We start from the raw sequence: 12,268 nt of genomic DNA on the forward strand, positions 1-12,268 counted from the left end.
CAGTATCATATTATGTTTTTTATCTACGGTTTTTATTTCAATTCCGATTCCAAAAAGATATAAAAACAGATATGGCAGAGTTGGTGTTAGTCCATTTCCAAGCCATTTTTCTCCTATGTAAGTGCGTTCAAGGAGAGGCTCCTCCGACGTCGGTTCTGTAATATGGATCGCCGGCATGTGGATCCATAATCTGTGGGACTCACATATAAACCTTTTAAAGTTAAAGGATATTAAGTTAGAATATGTATTTCCATACGTGCAGCTAGCGGTGCAGGCAATCAGGTTGCGAGATAGCGGCTAGCTGGGAATCAGGTTGCGAGAGGCGTTCTTGGCAGGTTGTGGTTGTTGGCAACAATCGGCAGGCGAGTCAAGGTGAGCTCAACGGCCATTGGCATCCCCTTCAGTCCCCTCCCCCCGCAAGCACAAGGAACTGCCTACTGTCATCGATCTGTGTACGCATGTCTTCCACTCCACATGCTTGATGAGCCCATGACTCATCATCATGTCAATTAATAACCGCTGCCACCACCGCTAACCCGATCAGCGTCTTAATTAACTTTCTATGTTTTAAAATATAGCTATCACTAAAAAAAAATATAGCTGCCATTTTAAGTTCAAAGTTGAACTATATATTTTAAGATGGAGAAAGCACATTTATAAATATTTGACGTTTAGAGTAGGGTTCGATCAAAGTTTTAAAATTTAAACCGTCGAAAGTTTCTCAAATGTGTAGTTTAAAACCAAATGAAATTGTATATATATAGATTTACCTCGAAAAGTACTACCGTGATATTATAAACCTATTGAATCTTATAATTAAACTGATTCTAATATGAAATTGATAGAAGTGAATTTTAAAGTTTGACCAAAACTTACTGTAAACGTCAATTATTCATTGCCGGAGGGTGTATTTCAATTTCTTGTTCATTTTCACTAGCTATATATACTATGTCGTTGCTTGGTAATTTGGAAGAAATCAAATCAATAAAAATTTCAGTATAGTCCGTTTTAGCGATATTTCAATAATTCAATTCTGCATATAACCTAAGCCATACGTCACAATTACCAGAACCAGACAGAACTCGTCTACCATGGTAGAAAAACAAGCACTTAATTTGATACGAATCATTCTCATGCGAGCTCAAAGCTCACTGGAAGCAACTGAGACATCCAAAGTACATCAAGGTCCAGCATAGTCAACAAAACTAGGCTGGAAACTTAAGAACTTAACCAATTAATCGATGTCCAGTTTAGGTGTGATTTGTGCACACTCCAACACAGGACCAAGTCTAGGAAACTAGTGAGGGGTAGTTGGTTCTTGTGTACCAAACACCTGCACAGAATGGCCATTACCCATGTCATGCATGGTTTTTATAGCAATTGGGACTAGCTTGCAATCATCTCCCAGTGATCCATATGCCTCTGCCTGAATATTAACTCACCAAATGGTTCAAGGGATCACATTTTGCTTCATATTCAGTAGCCATCCAGAGTTCCCCAAGAAGCAAGGCTGCCATGCTTCTTTAATCCAGTGCTGCATTTTATAAGCAGCTTTGTTGCCAATTCAGTTGCATAACCTGCACATATAAAGAGGGACTGCAGGCTAGGTGTGCTAGAAGCAGAATCTCAAGCTGTGAGGGAGTAGTAACTGAATTTTGATCAGTTCATTCAGTTGCATGTCCTTGCATGCCATGGCCTGTCTCAAGCTCAGACATGTGTGCCTCACTGTGGTGCTCTTCTCCATTGGTATCTCCAGCTGTAGAGGTAATTAATCTATCTTAGATCCACTTTTAATTAACATATGGGATGCATGGCTTCTTGTCTTTTTGTTCAAAAGTAGGACTTTGGTCTTGTTTGGAAATGATCAGCTTTAAATTTGAAAATGCCATAGTTTTAACGTTTCCAGATAGGGGTATTGAGGGATTTTTCAGCATATATAATCTGAAGGAATTTTACGATCCTTGCATTGGAAGTATCATCACTCCATCTGTTTGGTTCTAAGTAATTAAGTAACTGTATTTATCTGAACAATGCAGGGCAAGGAGGAGGGGGAGCAGGTGGTGGTGGTGCAGTAGTTCCAGGGACACAGGATGCAATCCAGATTGTGGCACAAGCTGCTCTCTGCTTTGACAATAGACAAGTAAGTTCCATTCTCTTCTCTTCACTTTGAATTTCATCATAGAACATTTCTATGGATCCAGAGATTCTTACTGACCAAAAACTATGCAGAATGAAAGTGACTGAGTGCGTGGCATGCATACTGTGAGATCAATGCAAAAGGCACTCTTCAGTGAAATTATATTAGTTCAACCAATTGGGATGTATAATGGCCTTGAAACATTAATTTAATTAGGGTGTCACTGTGTCACTAGTGCAAAATAAGCATTGACCTTCAGCCCCAAAAGCAACTCCTAGTGTGTACACTTCAACTTGGAAAAAATTAAGGTCGATGTAGCTATATTAAAGGATGGAGATGTTTACATTGTTTTGTTTAAATTAGGCTGGTACACCATGTGCAATCATTTTGTACACGACAGTCAAATACCTGAAAATTATTACTTTCTTCGTTTTTAAACAACTGGCAATCCTAACTTTACTATATGAAATTCGGCTGCGAATTATTCTTAGATGGTTAGACTAAAGTGAACAAAAGCTCCATACATATACTTAGGACGTTATACACTTTAATAACAAATCATCTTTTTTTATTGTTTGCAAATATTTACAAAGTGACGTATCCATAAATAAATAGTGCTTGCTTTCAATTATTAAGAAAATGGAGGGAAGTATATAGTTCAAAAACAAACTAGCACTTCTCTTAGTTTTTGAACCAATTTTTAATATAATTATGGAAATAGACACACTATTAACTTTTTTTGAAAACAAACAATGCTCATAGCCAAAAAGGTTTATTTTTTTTATAATAAGTTATCAGATGTTCAATTCGCTTTTTCCATAATTACAGCGTGGACAATTGTTCTACAATTTGGTCAGCTTAGGATAAAATTAACATAATAGTAATACTGCATTTTTTTTCTTATATTTAACATTATTATTACAAATTATGCATGGCCGGTGATCTCCTCTGTCTGTATATTACCAGTGTCAGTGACTTTTGAGTGTCGTACGTTCGCTCATCACCCAACTAAATGAAGAAAAAAAACGTTTAATTATATTAATTAATCTTGTGGCAGGTGATCAACGGGTGCCTGCAATCGATGGGCATCAACGTCACCACCACAACCGGTGGCAGCGGCGCCACCACGTCGGCTCCGGCGGCGGCGAACGGGTCGGCGGCGGCGACCATGTGCAGCGCGCCGTGCTTCGGGCAGATGACCATGATGATGGGGTGCGTGAACGGCATCTTCGGCAACTTCGCCGGCTACAGCCCGGGCCTCATGCAGGGAGTCCAGGCCGTCTTCCAGATGGCCTGCGGCAACGTCAATGGCCAGGGCGGCGCCGGCGCCGCCGCCGGTGGCGGTGGCGGTGGCAGTGCAGGAGCCTCCGGCGGTAGTGGTGGTGGTGGCGGCGGCGCCGGCGGTGCTACTGGTGGTGGCGCTGGATCGGGGAATGCTTCTCCTAATTCAGGTAAAAATGTTGGGCTAGCAGATTACCAGCTAATTAGTTACTCTTAACTCTCCATTTAGAAATATATTCGATGTTTGATAAGATTTGATTAAATCTTTAAAATTTTGACCTGTTTAAGACAAGAAATAAAAAGAGTAAAATCGGCTTGAAAATCACTATCATTACTCCATCCGTCCCAATATGTCACGTCTGGAGATGTAGCGGCAATTTAAAATTCCAATCAAATTTGTTATAAATATCAAATAATATTTCTGAAGGAAGGGTTATTTGTTTTTACTATGCTTTACACTGGTCATCTAAACATTGGTGTTTGATGAATATGTGCCCATGTAGGCTCACACGTGGCGGTAAAGCGTCCGGGTTATCCGACCAGCGGAGCAGCTGGGCCCACTGTCAGCCTCACGAGGGTGTTTTCCTCTCTGCTAATCGTCTGGGCTGGAACAAGGCTGATGGCCTGATTGATTGCTGCTGTTCGAGCAGCTTTTGACTGGACACAGGCAAACGTTGCTGAAGAGTTCAAAGATGTGTTGTGTTTTCTTTTTAATTTCCTGAATAGTGAATAGTACTGTAGCATATTGATATTGATTTCTACAACCCACGCACCAGTGCTGATTTCATGTAACAACAATCTGTAATTTGTACGTCTTTTGATTTGATGAATAATAAATTTGATGCGTGTTTGTTTCCTTCACCTTAATATCGACGGTTGAGAACCGGTTTTCTTGATCGTCCATTCAGGTCGAAAAGTCGAATTGATCTTGTATTTTTGTATTGCAATATGATACACAACTCTCCAATAGTACAATGCAAAAGAAAGGAGTTGACCTTGTTAATCATATTTACCACATCTTTTTCCTCAAAAAAAATAGAACATATTTATCCACGGATATAAACATATTTATTAAGTGCCACATAAAAATAATACAAATATAAATCATTCTCAAAAGGAAAAAGTACACCGAAGGTATTGTTCCCCAACCACAAAAACAGATATATGACATTCCTTAACTTATAAAACCGTTCACCACAGGTCTTTTGGTGGGTTTGACCCCGATTTTATCTGATGTGGTAGCTGAGTCAGCGTAGGATCCACGTGGACCCTACCAGTGAACACATCATCATGCTCTCCTTCTTTCTTCTGTCTCTCTCTTGCTCTCTTCTCACTCGCGCCGAGCAACGCTCGGCGCGGCGAGGCAACGGTGGTCACCAGTCGCGACTCCGGCGGTGAAGGGCAGCAACCGGCGCAGGGCTCAGAGAAGTGGCCCCCACGTGCAAGCGAGTGGCGGTCGGAAGAGCAGCCTTGGGCGGCGGCGTGAAACTCCGGATCTGGGGTTTGGGGCAGCGGCGGTGGCCGGATTTAGGGAAAACAACAGCGGTGGTCGTTGGGCGCCGGCGAGGAGTGAAATGGGCATTTGGTTGTGTCGTGCAGAGGCATGGCCGTGGAGGACCCGAGCCAGCCGCACGGGCTCCGGCTGCTCATCGAGGAATACCCGTACGCCGCCGATGGGCTGCCTCTGGTCGGCGATCTCGCGGTGGAGCGAGGCGTACGTGGCGGCCTACTACCCGAGCGACAAGGCCGTGCAGGCGGACTACGAGCTGCAGTCATGGTACGCCGAGGCCGTGCAGAGCAGGCACGCGGACAAGCGCGACGCGCCGTGGTGGTCACGCCTCTCCATGCCCGGCGCTCGCCGAGGGCGACCTGGAGTACGCGCACCTCGTCGCCGACCCGCACCGCTTCTTCCTCTCGGCGCTGCCCAGCCTGACGCAGACCACGACGACATGACTGTCATCGACACGCTGTCCACGCACTCCGCTGCTCCGCCGCCGGATTCCCCATCGACGGCCGCACCTCCTTCCTTGCCGTCGGCTGCGTGTTGGTGTAGTCCGGCTGTCCAGACCACCGCGCCTCCTTCCTGCCTCCGCCACAACTCCCATCGCGAGCGGAACCTCGCCACGCCGGCAGACGACGCAGACGTCGCGGCGCACGGCCAAGCCGTTGGCGCCAGCCTCACCGAGGAAGTCCTCCCGATGCTGGAGGAGGTGTGATTTATGGCGGGGGTGCTCCGCCAGCTGCTCCGGCCGCCGCCACTCTACCTGCCGCCCGCCCGCTCCGCCACTCCATCCTATTTCAGGCGTGCACGGGAGGGAGAGAATAGAGAAAAGAGGGGAAAAAGTCGAGGGTTCACTGACATGTGGGACCCACGTGGGTCCCACGCTAACTCAGCTGCTACATCGGACAAAACCAGTGTCAAAACCACCGAGAGACCTAAAGTGAACGGTTCTATAAATTGAGGGATGTCATATATCTGGTTTTTCGGTTGAGGGATGATTTTGTAACTCGATTACAAGTTGAGGGACCTTCGGTGTACTTTTTCCTTCTCAAAAACAAAATTTAAAATGTGAATATCATTTAGGAATAAGTTCACTTCGTGACCCTCAAAAGTGATCGAAATCTAATCCGTGACCCTAAATTACAAAACCGGATATCTCGACCCCCTAACTCTCGAAACCGGTGCAATTTGACTCCCTTGTTTTGGAGGACGGTTTCGCTGACGTGGCGCCTACGTGGCGGTATTGACTCGGTCTTCTTTCCACGTGGCGCTTAGGTGATGTTAGAAATAAAAAATATATGTGGGACTCATTTGTCATTCACCAAAAGTATGGGTGGGACCCACTGACATGTGGGGCCCACGTAAATCATTCTCTCCTCATCCTCCCCCTCTCTCTTTCTCTTCCGTTGGCGAGCGGCGGCCGTGGGATGGGGGCCAGCGGCGGAGATGTTCCGGCGAAACAGAAACGACGAGGAGGAGCGGTGTGGCGACGAGGAGCAGCCGCGGAGCATGATTCCGGCGGCGGCAGGCGGGTGCCTTTCTCTGAGCCGTGGCATAGAGACTGGAGAAATTCTATATCAGTTCTTGATTCATCTCACCGGTGATTGTCATGCAGGCATCACCGCTGTATATCTCGGAGATAGCCAAGATCCGCTGTACATCTGGCTGATTATCAAATATAATCAAGCTTAGTTACTAACTAATGGCAGATTTAGTTTAATTGTATAGTAAGAGCTGTACCTGGATGCTGGATTGGAGTTATGGCAGGCTGTGGTGGCGCGAGTCAGAAAAGCAGTAGCCGATATCGGCGTGGACGAACACCCAAAGCAGCTCGTCGTGATAATTGATGCCGGTCGCTTCCTCCTCGCCCCCACATGCGTTCCACCTCTTCCTCCACCCGGTCCACCGCGTCCTCCACGCCTGCCTCACCCCGTGGGCCGCCACGACGCGCTACCTCGAGGCCGATCGGCCTCCACTGCGCCATCGCCATCTCCGCCGCAGGAATCATGCTCCGCGGCTGCTCCTCGTCGCCACACCGCTTGAAGAAGGAAGGAGAGCAAGAGAGAAGGGGTCGTCGTCGCCGCTGCTCCAGCGCCCGCCCTCCCGCCTGCCGCCGGGTGCGCTGGCAACGTCTCCGCGGGGAGGGGTGGGGGAGGCCGACGACAACCCGCGGGAGAGGGGTGTTGGTGATGCCGTCTGTGGCGGCGGCCAAGGCGGTGGCCGGCGGCAAGTCGGCGCAGACTCCATCGTCCGTGGAGAGGAGAGAAGGGAGGAGGAAGATGGGGAGGAGAGGATTATGTGGGCTCCACATGACAGGGGCTCCCACATTTTTTTCCGTGTGTATGACAAATGGGTCCTACACATATTTTTTTATTTCTAATACCACGTAAGCGCCACGTCAACGTCACGTGGAAAGAAGACCGAGTTAAAACCGTCACGTAGGCGCCACGTCAGCGAAACCGCCATCCAAAACCACCCAGGGAGTCAAATTGCACCGGTTTCGAGAGTTAGGGGTTGAGATATCCGGTTCTGTGGTTTGGGGTCACGGATTAAATTTCGATCATTTTGAGGGTCACAAAGTGAACTTATTCCTATCATTTACAGCCAGACCGGCCCAACCTAGCTAGGAGAGCAGGCTTTGCATGGCCCAGTTCTGGCCCATGTTTAGATTCTTGAAATAATCTATTGGCAGCGGTTGGCTGGAGAATTTGCATAGACAGATCTTCCTCCTTTCGTGCAAGACATCGATTGTTAATTAGCCCGATGGAATTGACAAAGATTTGGGCAAGAAAAGTTGCGATCCTTGCAAGGTGTTGGATTCGACTTGTATAACTTGAACTGCACTTCTTTCATATTCCTTCGTTAACAGTTGGTTACTAGTCCTAATTAATTCAGTAGCAATTGCCCAAACTAAACTTTACGACAAATCTCCAGCTAGACACAAAATGTTCTTTTGAATGAAGCGGTCCATAATTACTGCTAGATAGCATTGCTCAAAGCTAGACGGCAGTGATTTCTTTTGAATGAAGTTTTGCAAAATGAAAGAGTGGACAATTGGGCATCCTTGGGAATGTTGGTAGGACTAGGAATGCAGCTGGTAAATCTTGATAGAAAACAAGCACATGTTTTGTCAAAGAAAGAAAGAAAGAAAGCATGCTCTGACGAAAAACAATCAAGCAGAGAAAACCATATATAACAAGATATAGAGCTAGCCTCATCGCCGAAATGCAGCGGCACTAGCCTAAATTACATCTCTGCTCAACTACAACGATCACCTTCTCCCGAATTAACTCAGCAATATGGCAGTATTGCTCCATCCCTCTCCAAGAAGTGTCTGCTTGGCCTTTGCAATTGCAGTGTGTCTTTTGCTCCCATGCTGCTTTGGTAGTGAGTGCCTCAATAATTCTAGTTCTTCTTGGTTTTCTGCATGATAATCTTCATGCTGCTAGCTAGCTAGTTGGTGCCATTGCATAACTACATTAGGATACAGCATGCATGTCAGCAACAAACTCTGAAGTTAGCCACAGCTTTCTCTAACATTAACACGATCGTTATTAATTTCATCGTCGCATATGCAGGCAAAGCTGCCGTGGAAATGTTCGAGAAGGCTTGCCATTGCTTCGACGATCACAACGTAAGCACATATATATAGCTATAAACAGAATCAAGTTAATTAATTAACTGTTAACTGTTTATAATCAAGTGTGTTTCTTCATGCATGCATGTCGCAATTGATCATTGAACCGAATTAATAATTTTGAATTTGCAGGTGTACAGCGAGTGCAAGGAGGAGCTTCGGCTGGGGGTGGAGGGGGCGTTCCATGTGGGGAAGGAGAGCGTGGACGAGTACTGCGGTGGGCCGTGCCTGATGGAGACGAAGATGGCGCTGCAGTGCGTGGAGGAGGTCGCCCACGACGGCTTCAGGTTCTACAGCGGCGCCTCGCTGCCCGCGGTCAAGGCCGCGCTCGACACCGGCTGCAGCTACACTCCTGACAGAGGTAAATTATAGTATATTAATTTAGTCCAACAAATTATATATTCTCCTTTCCTGAAAATATTTTTTTTTAAAAAAAACTCTCAAGATCACGTGCAAAAAAAAAAAGTTTGGACAACAAAAACTATAATAGGATATCTCTCTGTGTAAACATGAGTGTTTAAATTGTTTAAATTCTATTGACGCGCACAAATTAAGAAAATATATAGACCGCAGCATGAAATTTCTCAAATGTATATGGAAAAAAACGATTTTTATAAATTTATTCTAGTATAAAATTACACATTTTGGAGTTTAAAATGTTTTATAAATCCTGTCTAGAATGCCAAATGCTTGCATATCTATCAGACAATATATTATCTTGAGTTGGGGCCTCATCGACTACCCAAAAGTTTATTATAAACACCGTAAAGGCTTATTGGCGATTAAAAAAATATTTTTTTATAAAATTTTTATATGTATTCTTACTATTTAATAGCCAATACTAAAAAAAGTGGTGAAAACATATTAAAATTAACTTCAAATTAAGTTAAGTCACCAACTACCCAAAAATTTATTATAAACACCGTAACATCTTATTGGCGATTAAAAAATAATTTGTTTTAATTTTTTTATATGTATTCTTACTATTTAAAAGCTAATACTGAAAAAAAAGTGGTGAAAACATATTAAAATTAACTTCAAATTAAGTTAAGTTTCAAACTTAAATTTTACTTTGACTTATTATTTTTTTATCCTTTTAAGACCACCAACGGGGCTCTTGATTTTTTTTATTACCCATATATACGTGCAGGGACGTTTGAGATTAGGGAGCGTAAGCAGTGCGGCGACGAGTACTACCACTACAGCCACCACGAGCAGACGACGGAGCAGCAATACGGTGGGTACTATGGCAGCGAGGAGGGCGAATACCCAACTACGACTAGTACGCTTCCTGCTTCAGACTACTGCTACGGCGCCGGCGCCAGCAGCCTAGGCCTTCGCTACAGCCTGCTGCAGATGCTCATGCTCTTCTCCGCTTCTATGGTGCTTCTGCTGCTTGTAATATAAGGAATACAATACTCCGATACAGTTCATCGTTTTATATCTATACTTTTTACTATTTTTTAGAATATGTAAAAGGATTACGCACTTTTGTATTAAGAGGTATAAAATTTATACAAACAGCAAGCAAAGAAGAGAGACGGGAAAGAAAAGGGGAAAAAGGAAAATATATGAACTTAAGCCTACTCTCGCTATTACAATGTGACGACTGAATGACCAAACACCCTAACTAGGAAACTTTGGCGATAGGGGACAGGCGAGATGCCAAAGGGTGGCCTCTTGCACCATGGCCGTGACAACCTTAGGCCAGAACCGAGAACGGTTGTTGAACACACGACTGTTCCTTTCCTTCCAAATAGACCAAGCACCAAGAGTCACAATCGTATCGAACCCATGACGACGCTCCCTCGAAACTTTGAGCCGGCAAGAGTAGTGCCACTCATGGAAGGAATCAGCGCCAGAGGGGAAACACTGAGGGAGGCCGAGGCTCGAAAGGACAGTCCACCATAGCTGGAGGGATTCAGGGCACCCAATCAGAATGTGATCGATTGTCTCTTCCAGTTGGTCGCAGAAGACAATAGGTTGGGTTCGGCAGCCCACGCTTCTCCAATCGGTCAGTCGTCCAGCAGCGTCGGTGAGCGACCAGCCATAGGAAGTAGCGATATTAAATCCAATAAGGCAATCCAGCGAAAGAGAAAAAGAACGGGAAGAAAAACAAAAACATCACCGGGAAGCCGCCGCCGACGTCGCCGTTGGATCCGCCGCGGGAAGCCACCGCCACCAGATCCGCCCGTAGGAAGCCACCGACGCTGACATCGCTGCCGTTGCTCATGGTGGGGGAGGGCGCTGTCGCCGACAGAAACAAAGAGGCCGAGAGGGAGGGACGGCCGTCGAGGAGAGGGAGAGGGGAAGGGACGGCCGTCATTGTCGTCTCTGCTGCTGTACCTCTCTACGGCCGCACCGTGTTGGCAAGACGGAAGGGAGAGGGAGAGGCGCCGCCAGTAGGGAAAAGAGAGGGGAGGGGAGGGGAGGGGGAGAAGCGCCGCCGGTAGGGAGTGGGAATGATCTAGGGTTAGGGTTTTTTTTTTTGCATGGGGGGTTTTGATTGATTTGGAACCGATCTGAGTCGTTTATCAAAATGAACGGCTCAGATTGATCGAGCGTTGGGCCGACCTCCATTGTCGAATCGCAGCATTGCTGGGCCGCACGCGGGCCAGCAGTCCAACACAAAACATGGTTAGATTTTCGGTTACGGCCCACACGGCAAGTTTGAGGAGGAGTAGGGGGATATCAATTAGACTTTAGTTGCTTCCTGGGCTGAACGCTTGCTCGCGGCCTGAGGAAAGCGGACCGGCTCGGTTGCGGGTTGAAAAAGAAAATGGGCTAAAAATGGCTCTTATAAAAAGGAGGATTTTTATTTAAATAAATATTGAAATTATGTTTGTATTATCAAAATTAGCAATTAAGATCTGGAAATTCTAAGAAAATTTCAAAAAGTGTAAGCAATATGGAGAATTTAATAAAAATTAAATCCAACCATATAATTTTATTTCTCACACTTATTTTACTTGTAAATTAACTTAATTATATACCTACCTACTTAGAAAATACCCAAAAATTCTAGAAAATATGTATTTTAATTAATTAGATAATGTAAATCTTTCTCAATCTTTCCTCAATTTTCTCGTCTTTTCTTCCCGTTGTAACACACGGACACTTTTTCTAGAATGTATGTCATAGTTTCTAAAAGAATATTTTAACAAAAAATTGGTAAACTTTTAAACTTTTCGCTACAATTTTAGTGCAGTCATCTGTCCGCCACTAACTTGATGCCTGCTGCAAGACAACGATCAATTATTTTTTTAATGAACTGGCGAGCCGCCAATTTTATTGAACAGAGAAGGAGTAAAACTGTACATACGCAAAGCGCAAAAAGAAAACTTTACAGGTTCAAGGCCTTTGGCCCGAACATGTTAGAAGGTAAGCCACCTGCCGAGATGTTTTGCGCCCGCCAAGACCCATGTTTTGGCCTCCTCCTTAATTTTGGCTATCAGACTAGCCACCGTGAGCTCTTGGTGCTAGAAGACTCTGTGGTTCCTTTCGTTCCAAATCTCCCAAGCGACTAATAGCATTATAGTCCACAAGGCCTTCTTTGGCACTTCATTGGTACATGCGGTGGCCTCCCACCACTTGAGTAGTGTCGAGGCTTGTTGCTACGATGTTGGTCTTATCTGTTCATATGCCGACCAGTCTGCGAGTGCCGCCCAGATTCTCTTCACGTATGTACACTCCACCAGGAGGTGGAGGGCCG

The 12,268-nt window shown here is 45.3% G+C and overlaps 2 protein-coding genes and 1 long non-coding RNA gene across 4 annotated transcripts; 2 read left to right on the plus strand and 1 right to left on the minus strand.

Moving 5' to 3' along the window:
• The first annotated feature begins 1,410 nt into the window (after positions 1 to 1,410).
• Positions 1,411 to 4,279, plus strand: LOC107276828 (uncharacterized). Its single transcript, XM_015782708.3, has 4 exons — positions 1,411 to 1,764; positions 2,037 to 2,140; positions 3,195 to 3,588; positions 3,922 to 4,279. Exons 1-4 carry the CDS (start codon positions 1,677 to 1,679, stop codon positions 4,044 to 4,046), a joined length of 711 nt encoding a protein of 236 aa, XP_015638194.1. The 5' UTR covers positions 1,411 to 1,676; the 3' UTR covers positions 4,047 to 4,279.
• A 1,916-nt stretch (positions 4,280 to 6,195) lies between these two features.
• LOC107280876 (uncharacterized) lies at positions 6,196 to 7,189 on the minus strand. 2 transcript variants are annotated; one of them, XR_001545838.3, is made up of 2 exons: positions 6,660 to 7,189; positions 6,196 to 6,584 (listed from the first exon to the last, which is right to left on the minus strand). It is a non-coding gene; the product is annotated as an uncharacterized lncRNA (long non-coding RNA). The 2 variants fall into 2 exon arrangements; XR_010741433.1 differs by having other exon boundaries at positions 6,196 to 6,580; positions 6,660 to 7,186.
• Positions 7,190 to 8,078: 889 nt separating this feature from the next.
• LOC4338518 (uncharacterized) lies at positions 8,079 to 10,077 on the plus strand. The gene is made up of 4 exons (XM_015782751.3): positions 8,079 to 8,306; positions 8,498 to 8,553; positions 8,689 to 8,917; positions 9,707 to 10,077. The coding sequence occupies exons 1-4, from the start codon at positions 8,219 to 8,221 to the stop codon at positions 9,961 to 9,963; spliced, it is 630 nt and encodes a 209-aa protein (XP_015638237.1). The 5' UTR covers positions 8,079 to 8,218; the 3' UTR covers positions 9,964 to 10,077.
• Positions 10,078 to 12,268: the final 2,191 nt, after the last annotated feature.

The sequence above is a fragment of the Oryza sativa genome, chromosome 5 (assembly GCF_034140825.1).
Source record: "Oryza sativa Japonica Group chromosome 5, ASM3414082v1".
Taxonomy (NCBI): Eukaryota; Viridiplantae; Streptophyta; class Magnoliopsida; order Poales; family Poaceae; genus Oryza; species Oryza sativa.

What these genes read in the sequence shown, in the direction of transcription:
- LOC107276828 (XM_015782708.3), top strand. Translation starts at nt 1,677, where the DNA reads ATGTCCTTGCATGCCATGGCCTGTCTCAAGCTCAGACATGTGTGCCTC. An exon ending in TGGTATCTCCAGCTGTAGAG is followed by an intron (nt 1,765 to 2,036) that starts GTAATTAATCTA and finishes TGAACAATGCAG; the next exon opens with GGCAAGGAGGAGGGGGAGCA. An exon ending in TCTGCTTTGACAATAGACAA is followed by an intron (nt 2,141 to 3,194) that starts GTAAGTTCCATT and finishes ATCTTGTGGCAG; the next exon opens with GTGATCAACGGGTGCCTGCA.
- LOC4338518 (XM_015782751.3), top strand. Translation starts at nt 8,219, where the DNA reads ATGGCAGTATTGCTCCATCCCTCTCCAAGAAGTGTCTGCTTGGCCTTT. An exon ending in GCTCCCATGCTGCTTTGGTA is followed by an intron (nt 8,307 to 8,497) that starts GTGAGTGCCTCA and finishes TCGCATATGCAG; the next exon opens with GCAAAGCTGCCGTGGAAATG. An exon ending in ATTGCTTCGACGATCACAAC is followed by an intron (nt 8,554 to 8,688) that starts GTAAGCACATAT and finishes TTGAATTTGCAG; the next exon opens with GTGTACAGCGAGTGCAAGGA.